The 16,444-nt window shown below is 34.8% G+C and overlaps 1 protein-coding gene across 7 annotated transcripts in view; it reads right to left on the bottom strand.

Moving 5' to 3' along the window:
* The window catches only part of CSMD3 (CUB and Sushi multiple domains 3), a 1,668,414-nt gene that overhangs the window by 155,470 nt on the left and 1,496,500 nt on the right, over positions 1-16,444 (bottom strand). For all 7 annotated transcript variants that reach the window (XM_016431868.2, XM_056823169.1, XM_056823168.1 and 4 more), the window contains 4 exons: positions 15,426-15,603; positions 13,113-13,258; positions 1,211-1,291; positions 276-389 (listed from right to left, as the gene is read on the bottom strand). In XM_016431868.2, the coding sequence (XP_016287354.2) occupies positions 276-389; positions 1,211-1,291; positions 13,113-13,258; positions 15,426-15,603 (519 nt within the window). The remainder of the gene's footprint in view (positions 1-275; positions 390-1,210; positions 1,292-13,112; positions 13,259-15,425; positions 15,604-16,444) is intronic.

Genomic DNA, 16,444 nt, shown 5'->3' with positions numbered 1-16,444 from the left:
ATTTCCCAAAGGGTATATAGGTTCCTCAAGTTCTTTTGCTCCCCAGAAGTCCATCCTGAGTCAGTGGCACTCCTGGGGGCTAGTGACCAGGGCGTCTTGACTCTGTGCAGTCATGGGAAGCAGCTCTGTTGTCGCATTAGTAGCGCTAACCCCTTTTCCCTTGATTAGAGAGTGATTTTGACTATTTAATAGTTCTGCGTTTTTTCTAGTTGACAATATGCTCATGTAAGAAGGAAAATAGCACATGAAATTAAACTACATATTCATGATAATACCTTGACACACAGGAGGCGCTCCATCCATCTGAAGCCGTTCTCCTAATCTACAGGTTAGGATTTCATTGCCAACCAAAGTAAATCCTGGTAGACACTGGTACCTTATGATGTCACCTATTGGATATAAAGACTTCAGATAAGCAACAAGGAGAGGAGAAAAAGAACATTTTGTTGGGAGCATTCTAGGTAAACAGCCTTTATAATCTACAATATACATTATGGTAAAATTGGTAACATTGATGGGAATTGAAATTTAAATCTTGTAAGCAACTCAATTAGTACATGTACAAAAAATAAGAATATTTCTTACTTTTCCATGATAATGATTAGTATTAGTTTGTGTTTTTTCTTTTCCAAATTATATAAATACAATTCACAACCAATATTAAAGAACAAAATGTACTTTTTCTACATCATTTTTTGAAGACATAAAAAAGTCTCAGGATTAAATTTTATCCTGGTTTTTAGAGGAATTTTTTAATAAACATTTTGAGTATAACCACCAAAGCAAAAAAATTCTCTCAGAAATGTGAGGAAAGAGTTTTCCTTGCACACTCTCTTGAATTCCAAATATCCTTTATCATCAGAATTATGCCCGGATGTACAAAAGAACAATATAACTATGGGAGCACCTGTCTAATGTCAGGGGAAAATAACCTCACAGGAACACAGCTAAACTCTTTAGAGAAACTACCATTAAGCAGTCATATGTCAACAAAAGAGTCCCAACTACACAGCTGTTTCAGTTGCTAACATCCTTTTCTAGACTACTTTACCCTCTTTCCACCTGCACTAACTTTAAAATGCAAACCAGTAGGAAAGGGAGAGAAATAGGAAGGCTTCTTTTCATTTCTTTTTAGGTGTTTACATTTATCACTGAAATTGTAAGATTCTGTTAAGGTGGGTTTTTAAAAAAAAACAGTTAATAACTTTACCTATTTCAAATTCATCATCTTCTGTCAAAATTTCAGCATTTGGTATGGGTGGTGGAGGCTGGCATACTCGAAGCTGGTAGGCTAAAAAAATGAAAATGCTTTTATTTATATTTTCTATACAGGTAAAACATTGGTGGATAGAGCTTACACAGAAATGATTTCCTCATTTGGAAATTCCATTTAGCAATGAAATCACAAGGCCTTTCTCTAACTCTATAAACATATATGCAAATACACAAATCAGAAGTATATTTTGATATTACTACTTAATCCATGGGCTTCAGTATCTGATTAGATATACCTCGGTCTGCATGCTTTTTTTTTTTTACTAAACTATCTCATAGTGTTCAACAGTTCATTTGTATTAATCCTATCTTCATTAATTAAACTGTAAATTCTCTAAGAATAAGGACTATGTTTTACATTTTATTTTATTCTACTTAGTACCTTAGCACAGTGTATGTCATAGAGTATTAATACTTGATTATTTCTCAGAAGCTTAGAATTCCCCTAATGGTTAACAAATAAAATAATACCTCTTGATTTCAGGTGTCAATGTCCTCTCTCTTAATCCAATATTCTTCTGCATCATCATATCATGCCACCCCAGTTCTGGCTGTTATTCCCAATCCCTTTTTGCCTCCTTTGTCCCTAAAACTAGGATTCTGTTTCTGGCAGATTCTGTTAAACTCTGATGGGTGATCTTTCACATTATCTAGCCTGAACCAATCTCCCACCACTCACAGACCAACTATGTCATCACTTCCCAATTCCCTTCTTATAGTTCCCCTTTATATATTGTCTTCACAAACATGACATTATCTTTTAAAAATATTTTCCCTAATTACAGGTAAAAAGAATTTTAACATTCTTTTAAAAAATGTTTGAGTTCCAAATTCTCCCCTTTCCCGCCACTCTCCTTCCTTTACTCCCTCCCACATCATGTGCAGAAAATTTCTTCATTATTTTTTCCATCACTTAGCATAATTCCTACGTACATATACATCAATTAACAAATGTTTTATCTATTTGTCCTCATTGTCTATTATAGATCACTATATGCCTTCAACCCATCCTATACAAATTTCTATCCTGAACTTAAAATCTGATTGTTACTCATCTGTCCCGACTAAAATGCCATTTATAAGGACACAAATAGGCAGTTTTCAGATAAAGAAATAAAAACTATCAATAAGCACATGAAAAAGTGTACTAAATCTCTTATAATTAGAGAAATGCTAATCAAAACAACTCTGAGAGGGGGCAGCTGGGTGGCTCAGTGGATTGAGAGCCAGGCCTAGAGACGGGAGGTCCTAGGTTCAAATCCAGCTTCAGCCACTTCCCAGCTGTGTGACCCTGGGCAAGTCACTTGATCCCCATTGCCTAGCCCTTACCACTCTTCTGCCTTGGAGCCAATACACCATATTGACTCCAAGACGGAAGGTAAAGGTTTAACTAAAAAAAAAAAAAACTCTGAGGTACCACCTCACAACTAGCAGAGTGACTAACATGACATCAAAAGAAAGTAATAAATGTTGGAGGGGACATAGCAAAACCAGGACACTAATACACTGCTGGTAGGGTTGTGAATTGGTCAAACCATTCTGGAAGGCAATTTGGAATTATGCCTAAAGGACTTTAAAAGAATGTCTGTCCTTTGATCAAGTCATACCACTGCTGGGTTTATACCCCAAAGAGATAATAAGGAAATTTGACTTGTACAAGAATATTTATAGCCAGTGTATTTATGGTGGCAAAAAATTGGAAAATGAGGGGATGCCCTTCAATTGGGGAATGGCTAAACAAATTGTGGTATCTGCTGGTGATGGAATACTATTGTGCTGAAAGGAATAATGAACTAGAGGAATTCCATGTGAACTGGAATGAACTCCAGGAATTGATGCAGAATGAAAGGAGCAGAACCAGGAGAATATTGTACACAGAGATGGATACATTGTGGCACAATCAGATATAGTGGACTTGCAGCAATGCAATGACGCAGGACAATTCTGAGGGACTTAGGAGAAAGAATGCTATCCACATCCAGAGAAAGAACTGTGGGAGTAGAAACACAGAAGAAAAATATTTCCTTGATCACATGGTTTGCATGGGGATATGATTGGGGATGTAGACTCTAAATGATCACTCTATTACAAATATTAATAATATAGAAATAGGTCTTTATAAATGATACATGTAAAATCCAGTTGATTTGATCTTTGGCAATTGAAGGAGGATGGAGGAGGGAAAATGAAGAATATGAATCATGTAACCATGGAAAAATATTCAATATTAATAAACTAAATATAATATAATAAACTGTTCTTTCAACATGTTGCTCTAAACTCACCTTCTACCATAGATCTTACCAAACTAACCCTATCCAACTTTGGTCTATATCATTCTAGCAATCAAAACCATAGTATTAGAGATTAGATATGGAAAGAAATGCCAAGATCATTGTTAAAGTAATAAAAGGGTAAAATTTTAGGATTTAAGACCATTTTGATATTTTTTGCATGTTTTCTGGTCACCATGGACAAATAATTCATAGAATTAAGAGAGGATATTATATAAATAATTAATTCATTTTGATCTGCATAATTAAAATCTCTAATAATACTTGATATTGTATATTCTCAATAATTTTTTGTTGATTAATGAGCTTAACTATGGTTAGCTAGATTTCTCCTCAAAATAGTGGATACAATCTGATGTTGGGTCAGTACCTGAAGTTACTGTTATGTCAATTCTATGATTGCTAGGATAAAGAACTATACAGAAATTTTGTGGCATTGGTAGAAAAAAAGCAATATAATGAGATTATTTTTAAACTTTTTTTTATTATAACTCTTTGAGTAAACTAAGATTGATTCTGCAGGATATCCTAGAAGTCTCATTGCAGATTTAAGAATTAATTGTTTAAATTTGCACTCATATATATGAAGACCCCACATTCATCATGTTTCACAATTATTGAATATAATAGCTGAAAGATAAATATAGGAAAGATTATATGCTAAAAGCACATATTTGTTTTATATTGATATGAATTTCCAAAGAATCATCACATTTATATATTAAAAGTTGATAGAACATATATTTTACAATAACTAATTTATTTATTTATTTTTAAAACCCTTACCTTCCACCTTAGAATCAATACTATGTATTGGTACCAAGGCAGAAGAGTGGTTAGGGCTAGGCAATGGGGGTCAAGTGACTTGCCCAGGGTCACACAGCTGGGAAGTGTCTGAGGTCAGATTTGAACCTAGGACTTCCTGTCTTTAGACCTGGCTCTCAATCCACTGAGCTACCCAGCTGCCCCCACAGTAACCAATTTATAAATAGCTCCTAATCTGCCTATCATTGTCTCTTTTATTCCTATTGAAGAGAAACTTCATTTTGTCAGAAGTCTGGTACTAAAATATAAAAGTTGTTCATTTTGTTAACTTAAAATATTTCCTTAAAACCTGTTCATTTTTAAAATTGCTTTTAGTTGTTGCTACCTTTAATTTGTTCTTTTTAGTTTCTATTATTTTTAACTTCCAGATCTCTTTACAATATGTAAAAAACATAGTTTCCAAGTGAGGATGTTCAATTTACTTATTTCATTGCAATTGAGAAATGATGACTCAAAAGTACAAAATTTTTATTATGGCAGATTCACACTTTTCCATTCTTATAACCTGTTCTTTTGACTGATGACCTTGGTAATCATAAATATAAGAGGATTAAGTTTTCATATTAAAAATGGAAAATTATTAACTTAGTATCTTTTATTTGACAATTATATTCATACTGAAGTGATTTCCAGGAAAAAGGTAATTTCTTAAACTTTAAAAAAGTCCCAGAGTGTTGGTGAGGACTTTGAGGATCATATTGTCATTCATTAATTCTTGATAGCATTAGCACTCAGATTTTTTAAAGTACTTAGACAATTTAGAAGAAAAATAAATACTGCTTAAATAAATGTGATCAGCACTTCAATGAATAGTAAATGTTGGAACATTGGATTCATTTATGGAATAACCTAAAACTGAGGTAAATTGAATTTGATAAGAGTTTTGGATACACCTTCTTCTGGAAAGATAGAGCCTCAAATGAAGACAGAATCCAAGGTGTTGGCCTGGCCATCAAGGCCAGTTTGCTCAAACAGCTGCCAGACTTGCCTGTGGGCATCAGCGAGAGGCTCATGAAGATTCTTTTGCCTCTCAGCAAAGACAGGTATGCCACAATCATCAGCGCATATGCCCCAACACTGACCAGCACAGAGGAGACCATCGAGCAGTTCTACTCTGACCTGAGTGCCGTCCTGCACTCAGTGCCCACAAATGACAAGCTGATACTACTGGGAGACTTCAATGCCCGCGTTGGCCAGGACCATGAAAGATGGAAAGGAGTGCTCGGCAAACACGGCGTGGGCAAAATGAACAACAACGGCCTACTGCTACTCAGCAAATGCTCAGAGTTCAAACTCATCATCATGAACACTGTGTTCAAAATGGTGAACAAATATAAAACAACGTGGATGCACCCAAGATCAAAACAGTGGCATCTCATTGACTACATCATTGTAAGCCGGCGAGATATCCAGGATGTAAAGATCACCAGAGCCATGAGAGGAGCTGAATGCTGGACAGACCACCGATTGGTTAGAGCGACTCTTCAAATGCACATTGCACCTTGCCATCCAAAACGCGTCCAGACAGTTCGCGCATTTTACAACGTGAGTCGTCTTAGAGATCCATCTTATTTGCAAACATTCCAGTCCTGCCTGGACAACAAGCTGTCTGCCAAGGGACCACTCACTGGAAGCTCATCCAAGAAATGGAATCAGTTCAGAGACGCAGTAAAGGAAACATCAAAGGCAGTCCTAGGCCCCAAACAACACAACCACCAGGACTGATTAGAGGAGAACAACACTGCTATTGAAGACCTATTGAGCAAAAGAACAAAGCCTTTATGGACTGGCAAAATAACCCAAACTCTGCTCCTAAAAAGGACAGATTCAAGTCTCTCCAAGCCATGGTGCAGCGTGAGATCAGGAAGATGCAAGACTGATGGTGGGAAAAAAAGGCAGAGGAAATCCAGTGGTTTGCTGATATGAAAAACTACAAACAATTTTTCAGTACCCTCAAGACTGTCTATGGGCCATCAAAACCCACCACCACTTCCTTGCTATCCTCTGACGGTGACACTCTCATAAAAGATAAAAAAGGCATCAGCAACAGGTGGAAAGAACACTTCAGTCAGCTTCTCAACCGACCCTCTTCAGTCGACCAAAGGGCCTTTGACCAGATTCCCCAAAACCACTCCATTGAACAACTTGATGTCCCTCCTTCATTAGAGGAAATCCAAAAAGCCATTAAACAAATGAATGCAGGCAAGGCACTCGGTAAAGATGGGATCCCAACTGAGGTGTACAAGACCTTAAATGGAAAGGCGCTCCAGGCATTCCACATAGTACTGACCAGCATATGGGAAGAGAAAGACATGCCCCTAGAACTCAGAGATGCCTCCATCGTAGCCCTATACAAGAACAAAGACACACGAGCAGCCTGTGACAACTACAGAGGCATCTCATTACTCTCCACTGCTGGAAAGATCCTCGCCCGTGTTATACTCAACAGACTCCTGTCATCTGTTTCAGAGCAGAACCTGCCTGAATCACAATGTTGATTCTGACCAGATGGCTGCACCATCGACATGGTCTTCACGGGGAGGCAAATGCAAGAAAAATGCCTTGAGCAGAACCTGAGTTACTACATTGTCTTCATAGACCTGACAAAGGTGTTCGACACAGTGAACAGGGACGCATTGTGGGTGATCCTCAGCAAGCTCGGTTGCCCAGCAAAATTCGTCAAACTGATCCAGCTCTTTCATGTCAACATGACAGGGGAAGTCCTATCTGGTGGAGAGACTTCCGATTGCTTCAACATCTCCAATGGCGTGAATCAAGGCTGTGTCCTCGCTCCGGTACTATTCAACCTATTTTTCACCCAAGTATTACGGCATGCTGTGATGTATCTAGACCTGGGCGTCTACATCAAATACCGACTGGATGGCTCACTATTCGACCTTCGCCGCCTGACTGCAAAAACAAAGAGAACAGAGAGACTCATCCTGGAAGCTCTCTTTGCAGTTGACTCTCATGGACCACCAAGAAAATCATCTCCAAACCATTGTGGACAGGTTCTCCACCGCAACAAAACTGTTTGGCCTATCAGCCTCAGCAAAACAGAGGTGCTGTTCCACCCTGTACCAGGGAGGCCAACTAACCAGCCATGCATTACAATCGACGGCACACAGCTTTCTAACGTCAACACTTTCAAGTACCTGGGCAGCACCATACCAACGACGGGTCCCTAGAACACGAGATTAATACCAGGATCCAAAAGGCCAGCCAGGCACTTGGGTGGCTGCGGTACAAAGTCCTCCAACACAGAGGTGTAAGCACTGCGAGGAAGCTCAAAGTGTATAACGCAGTGGTCCTCAGTCGCTCCTGTACGGGTTGTGAAACATGGACACTGTACCGGAAGCACATGAAACAGCTGGAGCGATTCCACCAATGCTCCCTCCGGTCAATCATGAGGATCCAATGGCAGGACCAAATCACCAATCAGGAAGTCCTCAACAGAGCCAACTCCACCAGCATCGAAGTCCTGGTCCTCAAAGCCCAGCTACGATGGTCTGGACACGTCATCCGCATGGACCCACAGCGAATACCAAGACAGGTATTCTATGGTGAACTGCCAGCTGGACTCAGGAAACAAGACCATCCAAAGAGAAGATTCAAGGATCAGCTAAAGTCAAACTTGAAGTGGGCTGGCATTACACCAAAGCAACTAGAACTTGCTGCCTCTGACAGAAGCAGCTGGCGAACCCACATTCACCATGCCGCCACCACCTTTGAAGATGAGCGACGCTGACATCTTGCCACTGCGCATGAACGCTGACACCAGGCCACAACCGCACCTCCCGTAACAACTGGCGTCCCATGCCCCATGTGCCACAAACTCTGCGCCTCAGCCTTTGGACTCCAAAGCCACATGAGGGTTCACCATAGATGAAACTGCACAAATACAATAGTCATTCTCGATCACCAAGAGACTACCACTACACTACCATGACACACCATCAATATAGAATAATAACTTAATAATTAGTACTATTTCTTACCCTATAAGCCTGCTGAATTCTCCTGAAGTTTAGCCTGGGTGAATGATCACGAAAAGAACATTTGTTCCCCATCCAGTGAATCTACAAAAAGTTCTACTGTACTTTGTTCCTATAGGTAACTTCAATCAGTGACCATTTTACATATTAATTAATATATTTGATTCTCATAAGAGCACTATGAAGTAGGCAGAGATGAAATTGGTTGAGAACTTCAATGTCTTGTTCAAGACATCAAGCTTAAAACTGACAAAACTAACCCTAGAACCAAGGTCTTACTCCAAGACCAGCTCTCTTTCCATTCTCCATGTGCCTTTGCAGAGAGATACACATATGGTTCTGCAAACAAACCAATAATTTTGAATACAGAGGATGCATTCTGAGCTTTAGTTTCTCATAAATTATTATTGCTTATATTTTGCTAAAAATAAAATCTTGCTAAAACTAAAAATCATTTTGAGTGACCTTTAATTGGGCATTATATTTACATACTATATTAACTATCATAGGAAGTCATTACCTTGTAGAATCATATAGGGATAAAATTGTCTTTCTGTGTTTTTCTTTCAAAGGTTCTCAGATAAGGTGCAATTACTGTTTTTGTTTACTGAGTGCTGACATTGTACACAATATAAAGAAGAAATGTACCTGCTTAAAAGAATTACCTTTAAGACCACATGGAGAATAATAAATTATATCAATAGAAAAAGAAGTTGGTTATTCTCTGTACCAGTTCTATTATATTCATGTGCTCTTTCCTTCCCCCACCCCATTTTTACTACACACAATTTTCTTTTTGCAAAGATTTTCATGCCTGTTATTTTTGGTCTTTGAAAGCTTTATGAAGGTGATATTTCATAAAAGACAGATGGATTGTCTGGATTTGTCTCATAAAAGGAGTTACTGGGAAGAAAGAAAATATACTTTTCTTAGAAACTGTTTTTTAGTATCTAAATAATTGAAATTTACATGAATGATAATTTGACCTTAAGAAAATATTAAAGAAGTCTATTTTGCCAGGTAAATAAAAATACAGATTCCCAAAGCTAAGAAACAGTGTTTTAGTGAAAAAATAGAAATAATGAAGTTGATTTAAATATTTATTTTATTTTTTAAAACCCTTACCTTCCACCTTAGAATCAATACAGCATATTGGTTCCAAAGAAGAAGAGTGGTAAGGGCAAGGCAATGGGGGTTAAGTGACTTGCCAAGGTTCGCACAGATGGGAAGTGTCTGAGGCCAGATTTGAACATAGGACCTCCTGTCTTTAGACCTGGCTCGCAATCCACTGAGCAACCCAGCTGCCCCCTAATTTGGATGTTTAAAGGAAACCAGATAAGCAATATTCTGACCTGAGACTATGTGTGGAATGAAAAATTAATCTACTTTTAGAAACTGAAAAATTAGTCAATTATCTGACTGTTTTAGTAAGTGATATAATTTTTAGTTTTTTAAATATTTTGATAAATTATAGTGAATATACTAGCAGTCGAAACAGAAGGAAGAAAATGGATGTATACAAATGAGGAGATAGAAGACAGCATTTATTAGCTAAATGAGAAAGTAAGGGGGGGTGAAATAGAGACATGAAATTTAAGATAGGTTACTGTTTTAAGGGCAGCACTATTGAAATAAAGGAGAATTCAGACAGGAGGAAATATAAAACACAGGATTGTATAGTTCTGTTCACTTACCATATTCTATTTTGTAATATAATATTTTTGTCCATCTTATTTATCTTATATTTATGAGTTCCGTAAAGAAAGAGGGAATATAATTCAACCCCTAATAATGTAATTTTTATCAAAATTTTAATTGAATTGGGCCAAACTAATTAAAATGAATTTAAATAGGTATAGTAAATGCTGAATGTTTGTTTTATTTCTTGATAAATATAAAAAACTATGGTACAGTGGAAGGATCACTGATTCTGGAATCAAAGGACATGAGCTCAAATTTTACCTGTCACAATTACTACCATTATGAACCTGAGAAAGCCAATTAAATTTTTCTCATCTATAAAATTAGGACATTAGAGCATATGATTTCTTAGTTCGAATCCTACTCTAGACCTTTAGATACCAAATGGAAAAGGCATAGCTAGTTATTAGTTCATATGAAAATACATAAAGGTTTTAATCGATCATGAATTCAATGTCAACTTCATGATATGGAAATATGGAACCTAACTCTAATTTTTTTTGGTCAGATTCAAGAGAGGGATAGCATGAAGAATTGGGGAATTGATAGGCCTCTACACTGCTAAATTAGGGCACATCTGGAATACTGTCCCCTATACAGGGTACCACATTCTAGGGTAGGCATGATAAGACAGTTATTTTATATATATATTTTCATGCTGGCATTATTAGATTGGATTTTACTGAATAGGTGATGTGGAACTATTGTAGGTTCTTGAGAATGGAAGTAATAGAAAAAATTAGTTTGGTGATGAGAACCAAGGAAGCAATGGATTTGAGACTGTCCAAATTCAAGATTAGCCCTAGGCTTGAGAGGAGGACATCAGGGTAAAGATTCTTATTTACTATTTATTATGAGAATGCAATACTAAACCTAAAATGTTAGATATTTTAGCAACAGGGAAGAAAAATGAATAATACTAATTCATATTTATGTAGTATTTTAAGGTTTACACACTGCTTTGTCTTTTACATACATCATCTTACTTGTTCCACAAAATAAGTCTGTGATGTAGGTACCGTTATTAATCTCATTTACAAAATAAGCAAACAGGCTCAGGGAGGCTATGTGAATTATCCTGGGTAGCATATCTAATAAATAATTAGTGTGGAATTTGAACATGTCTTTCTGATTACAAATCCAGGACTGTAGCCGCTATACAATACTACCTTTTGTAATAGGGCTTGAGCAATATAGAGATTAGATCATGTGGCCATCTTGATTTGTCCTGAAAACCCATGTCAGCCTATGGGTCCTATTCATACCATAAATAATCATGGGTTATTCATACCATTCCACTAAGCTTCCTTATCCCTCATAATTTCTTCTAGCAGGACACTAACTAATGATAACACTAAATAATCCAGGAGCTACAGTAGTATGGGCCTGGGATCCAAAGAGACAACAAATATTCAGTAATTTGATTGTACTCCTGAGACTCAGATATTTGGCCTGTCTAGTCATTTAATTTCTCTGTGGTAGTCAATATATGTTCCTTCAGTGAGAACAAAGTGATGCTTTAACTTTCTCAAATTGCTCTTGGACAGTGCCAAAGAAACTCATATTAATTCAGGGTATGTTAAACAATTAACTCACTATCATGTCAATAAAAGAAAGAAAGTTGTTTGATTGAATTTTTCCCTTTCTAATGGGTTAGGTTGGCATACTGTAGATAATAATTTATGCCTGGAATTAATTACAATTTAACTAAATTGAGTCAATTAATTAATTACTATATTAGGTGATCAATAAATAGTCCATTCTTTAGTTATCTAGGCCTAATCTGTACATATTCAAATATTTGACATCAACCAATTATCATCCTAATTTTCATCAGAATTCATTATTATGAGAAATGTCATTATTCTGCTTAAAAACTGAAAGCAATTTCACTTTGTTTTAATGTAATATAAACCTTCAAAATGTTAGAAGGCTTTTAATATAACTTAAAAATCTCATTAATAATTTATCATTCAGAAGTAGTATAACAAGGCAATATTTTTTTGTAAAACAGAAAATGTGAAAAAAAGGGTGGTCTTTTTTGTGGAGCTAAAATGGAAATAAGATGATGTAATAAATAAGCAAATGTTTCTTCAGCTACACAGCTCCCCGTTTGATATCCAATAAAGATATCCATGAAATCATTCTTCTTCCAGGAAAAAAAAAGAAAACTTAGGATCTTCTTTAATTGAGAAGAATTACTTTTGAGCAAATGCATTCCATGATGAGAGTCTTTCAACTGAAGAAAGACACAAGCAATTCTATATGGAAAATATAATTTGGAATCAATATAAACATTCTTTTACTCATAAATATATTAGAAGAGTATTTTCAAAGACTACCACATATATCAATGATTCTCAAATGTGCTCTGGAAATTCCTGTGAGTCTCTGAGGTCCTTTCAGTGGGGAGGGCTAGAAAAGTAAACAATTTTCATTATAATACTGACATTTTAATTTCAAATATTCCTAAACATCAATAGACACAAACCACATAAACAAAAACTTTTGGAGTGTTGTCAATAATTTTTAAGAGTATAAAGAGTTCCTGAGAACAAAAATTTTGAGAATCACTGAAATAAATGTAGTTTTGAAGGCCTGGGAATAAGGAAGAATTAAAATTATCTAGAGTTTTAAGAACTGCTAAATTTAGACAGTCATAATAAGTTTTGTTTTATATGAATTCTAAATCGAAAAACTATTGATGTTTCACAGTCACACACAATCAAATATGAGCAGCTGGCCTTCCTTTATTGGTTTCTATGCAAACTGTTATTTTCTTCTGTGTAATTACTGAATGATTTATTTGATATGTCATTTTGTGAGCATGTGAATGTCCCCATGTGCCTTGAAGATGGCCTTTTTTGCTATCACATTCAATGTGCATTCTAAAGTTTCAATGGTTAAAAAAATTACCAAGTTTTAATAAATCTTCAGTCATATATTTACATATTTTTCATTCAATTTGTGCAAATCAAAATTATCAAAAACAATAGAATATAAACTATTACAAAATACAAACCATGATAACTAAGAACAAAGAAGCCACTTGTGGTGAAGTCACTGTGGAATTTTATTAAAATCTGATTCGAAGTGCTATAGACTGACTCCAAAGCAGTATTGCCACTAAATTGACCAATTTGAGGTGAGTTTTGATCTGGTCCATCCCTATAAAGATAAAAAAATAAATTTATTGATTTTGTGACAAATTTTATATAAGTATTTAGAACATGAAGATAAGTTTAATAATTACTTAAGCATATTAAAATTAGATTTAAAACTAGCCATAACAGATCCATTTAGTTTATGCAAAATCATATTCTCTAAGGCATCTTTTTATTGCAAAGTTAAGTTTCTTCTGTTCCTGATCCCCTGTTAGTTTGGATATTAAATAAAAAACACTTTCCCTCATTGTTTAATTATTCTCTAATTTTCTATAGATATAAAATATTTTCTGATATTCCTCCTTCTGTTTAGGGTTAAAATTTTATTTTTCATAACTAGTTCATATTTTGCCATTAAATAATGAAGAAATAAATCTTTTTTGGTTTATCATTATATATTTATTTTAAAGTAATTTTATGGATTTATTTTTTCCTAGGGAAAATTAAAACATTTGTTAAATTTTAAAACATTTATTCTTAATAAAGTAATTTGGTACAAAAGACTTGTGAAATCATATGATAAGTGAAAATCATACCAATGTGCCTACACTAAAATATGTTTCAAAGGGGCTTTGACAGAAATACTGACTACAAAATGCCATCAAATGAAACTAAATTTTATTAACAAAATGATTTTATTCATAGATGATTGAGTAATTTGAAGGGAACAAACATTAAATATTTCAGGTGACTTCTTAGGGAAGGTCATTGTGAGATTCAAATGAGATAAAGGACTTAGTAAACAACCTTACAAACCCAAAAATGTTATACAAATAGTATTATTATTTTATTATTATTGTTAGTTAAAGTTGATTGGCCTCCAGTTTCGCAACAATTTTATTCTTGAGAGTTCTTATGCAGATATACTGAGGTAAAATAATATTGATAAAGCAATACAGAAGGGCGTATTGATCAATGCTTAATAGCCAAACTCTGGATAATTTTTTTAAATTGATGTATATACTTTCAATATTAATTTGCATTATTAAAACTTTCTTAATATACATATTAAGCAAAATAATACATCAGGCACAGATTTGTAGAGATTGCTGACTTCTTAGTTGTAAAGCTCACAGTAAAAATGTAATAATCAGCTCTTACAAACTCTTAAATTGGTATCAATTTAGAAGGCACTCCTGGTTGTAGGTATACTTAGTCTCTTTTGATTCACTCCGGTTTTGTTTTTGTTTTGTTTTTTGAAATTAATAAATCTCCTTCTAGAGATTTCTTAGAACATTAGTAGTAGAATGTTGAATTTAAATTTATGGAATACTATTCAAATGTCTCTCATTTCCTTTGAGGAAATGTGATGCTTCCTCAATGTTCAATTACCTATAGATTTTTATTTTAACAAAAACAACAAAAATAATATTGAAAAATAAATGTGCTATATTTAAAGATATGACCTTTGAAATTACTCAGTGTGAAGTGAGTAGAACTAGAAGAAACTTATATATCAAAAATATTATATTTTTTAAAACAGCCTTAAAAGACTTTATAACTCTGAGTAGTGCAATGATAACAAGTCCATAAGACCGAAGATGAAGTATGCCATTTCCTACTAGAAAGGTGATAGACATTACAGTATGGTATATCCATATTTTGACTTGGCCAACATGGGGATTTGTTTTGCTGCATAATGCATGTTATGACATTTTTCTTGTTTGTTTTTTATATTTGTCCAATGGGGAAGGAGGAGAATAAATCATTTTATAAGTAAACAAATATATAACTTAAAAAAGAAAACATAGGAATAATAAGAAATCATAATGGACTTTACAAATTTTTTTGTAACTAATACCATTTCTTCTGTATGCTTTTTGATAATTGTTTCTTTAGAATAGGAATTGTTATGATCTACTAATCCTACCAGATCTACTGTTCCTAGTAGAAGAATTTGGCAGATTATTTATATAATCGTGTTCTGCGCTTTCTCACCTAACAAATTATTTTGTTCTACAATACTTAGCCATTTCATTGTGCAGACCAACAAAAACCTATTTTTCTTGTTTGTCTGGTTTTCAGAAAGATTTCCTGTCATTCCTAGTTACTGCCACCAACTCAAATATGAGGTAGTAATTTGTAACAAGGAATTCTGAAATATTTTCCTTCCCTACCTTGGCTCACTGTGATAGAGTTGAAATCAATCAATAATAATGGCTCTTGCTTACCAGACAGTAATGAAATCATATATTGGCTCTGTTTGAAGAACTGTAAAATTGATGTAGATTCCATTTCCCGGTGGTACTCTTACAAGCCAAAAGCAGTCTTGAAAGTTTGGATATTCATCAGGATATCCAGGAGAGTAAATGGTGCCATTCATTGCAGTTATATTACCACCACAGAGGGCTAAAGGAAAACAAAACAAATCAAATCAAAATATAAATATTGACTACAAAAGGAGCATATACTTTGCATTTTCTTAAGCAATATAAAATATTTATCTGGTTATACACTTGAGACATTTCTGCTTGAGTTCTGGCATATAAAATAAAATAATTTAAGAAAATAAATGCAAAGAAATTGATGAACTTTTCCTTCTTCCATCTAGAATGCTGGAAAAATCTGTTGCTCATAAGAGCAATACTGCACCCAAGGGGAATTGGTTTTAAAATGGCTTCAGATTAGTTTTGTATATGACATAAAGACAGGGTGGGAGAAGCATAAGTGTGAAAATCCCCTCTATCAACTTAGTACATATATCTTAGGAAGCTATCTGATACTCAGTTAAGTGAGATATTTGTCCATAGTCATTCACAGATAGATTAAAAACATGAAGGATCTGGTTTGAAAAGGCAGTATAGAAAACTAAATATGATTCTGAATTTGGAGTTGGGAAAACCTGGCTTCAGATCCTATCTCAGACATGTACTAATGTGACAGTAGGCAAATCATTTGATTTTTATATTAAGCATCAGTTTCTTTAAATTTATTCTTAAAATCTTCAATTGGACTTGATGATGTTTAAGGCCTTCCAGTTCTATATCTATAATACTCTGAACCCTAGTTTTACTGACTTCAGATAAGATACTTTCTTATCTTCTTATCTTATCTTCTTATCTTATCTTATATTTCTTATCTTATATTCTTATCTAAAAAGTGTGATGTTTTTCTGTGCTTCTAGTTTTTAGTAATATCTGGAAAACTTCTTGAAGTGTTAATGATATACTAATGTGAACCATCTAGGTAG

The sequence above is a fragment of the Monodelphis domestica genome, chromosome 3, assembly GCF_027887165.1.
Source record: "Monodelphis domestica isolate mMonDom1 chromosome 3, mMonDom1.pri, whole genome shotgun sequence".
NCBI classification, from domain to species: Eukaryota; Metazoa; Chordata; class Mammalia; order Didelphimorphia; family Didelphidae; genus Monodelphis; species Monodelphis domestica.
This window is presented reverse-complemented; position numbering and strand designations above follow the sequence as displayed.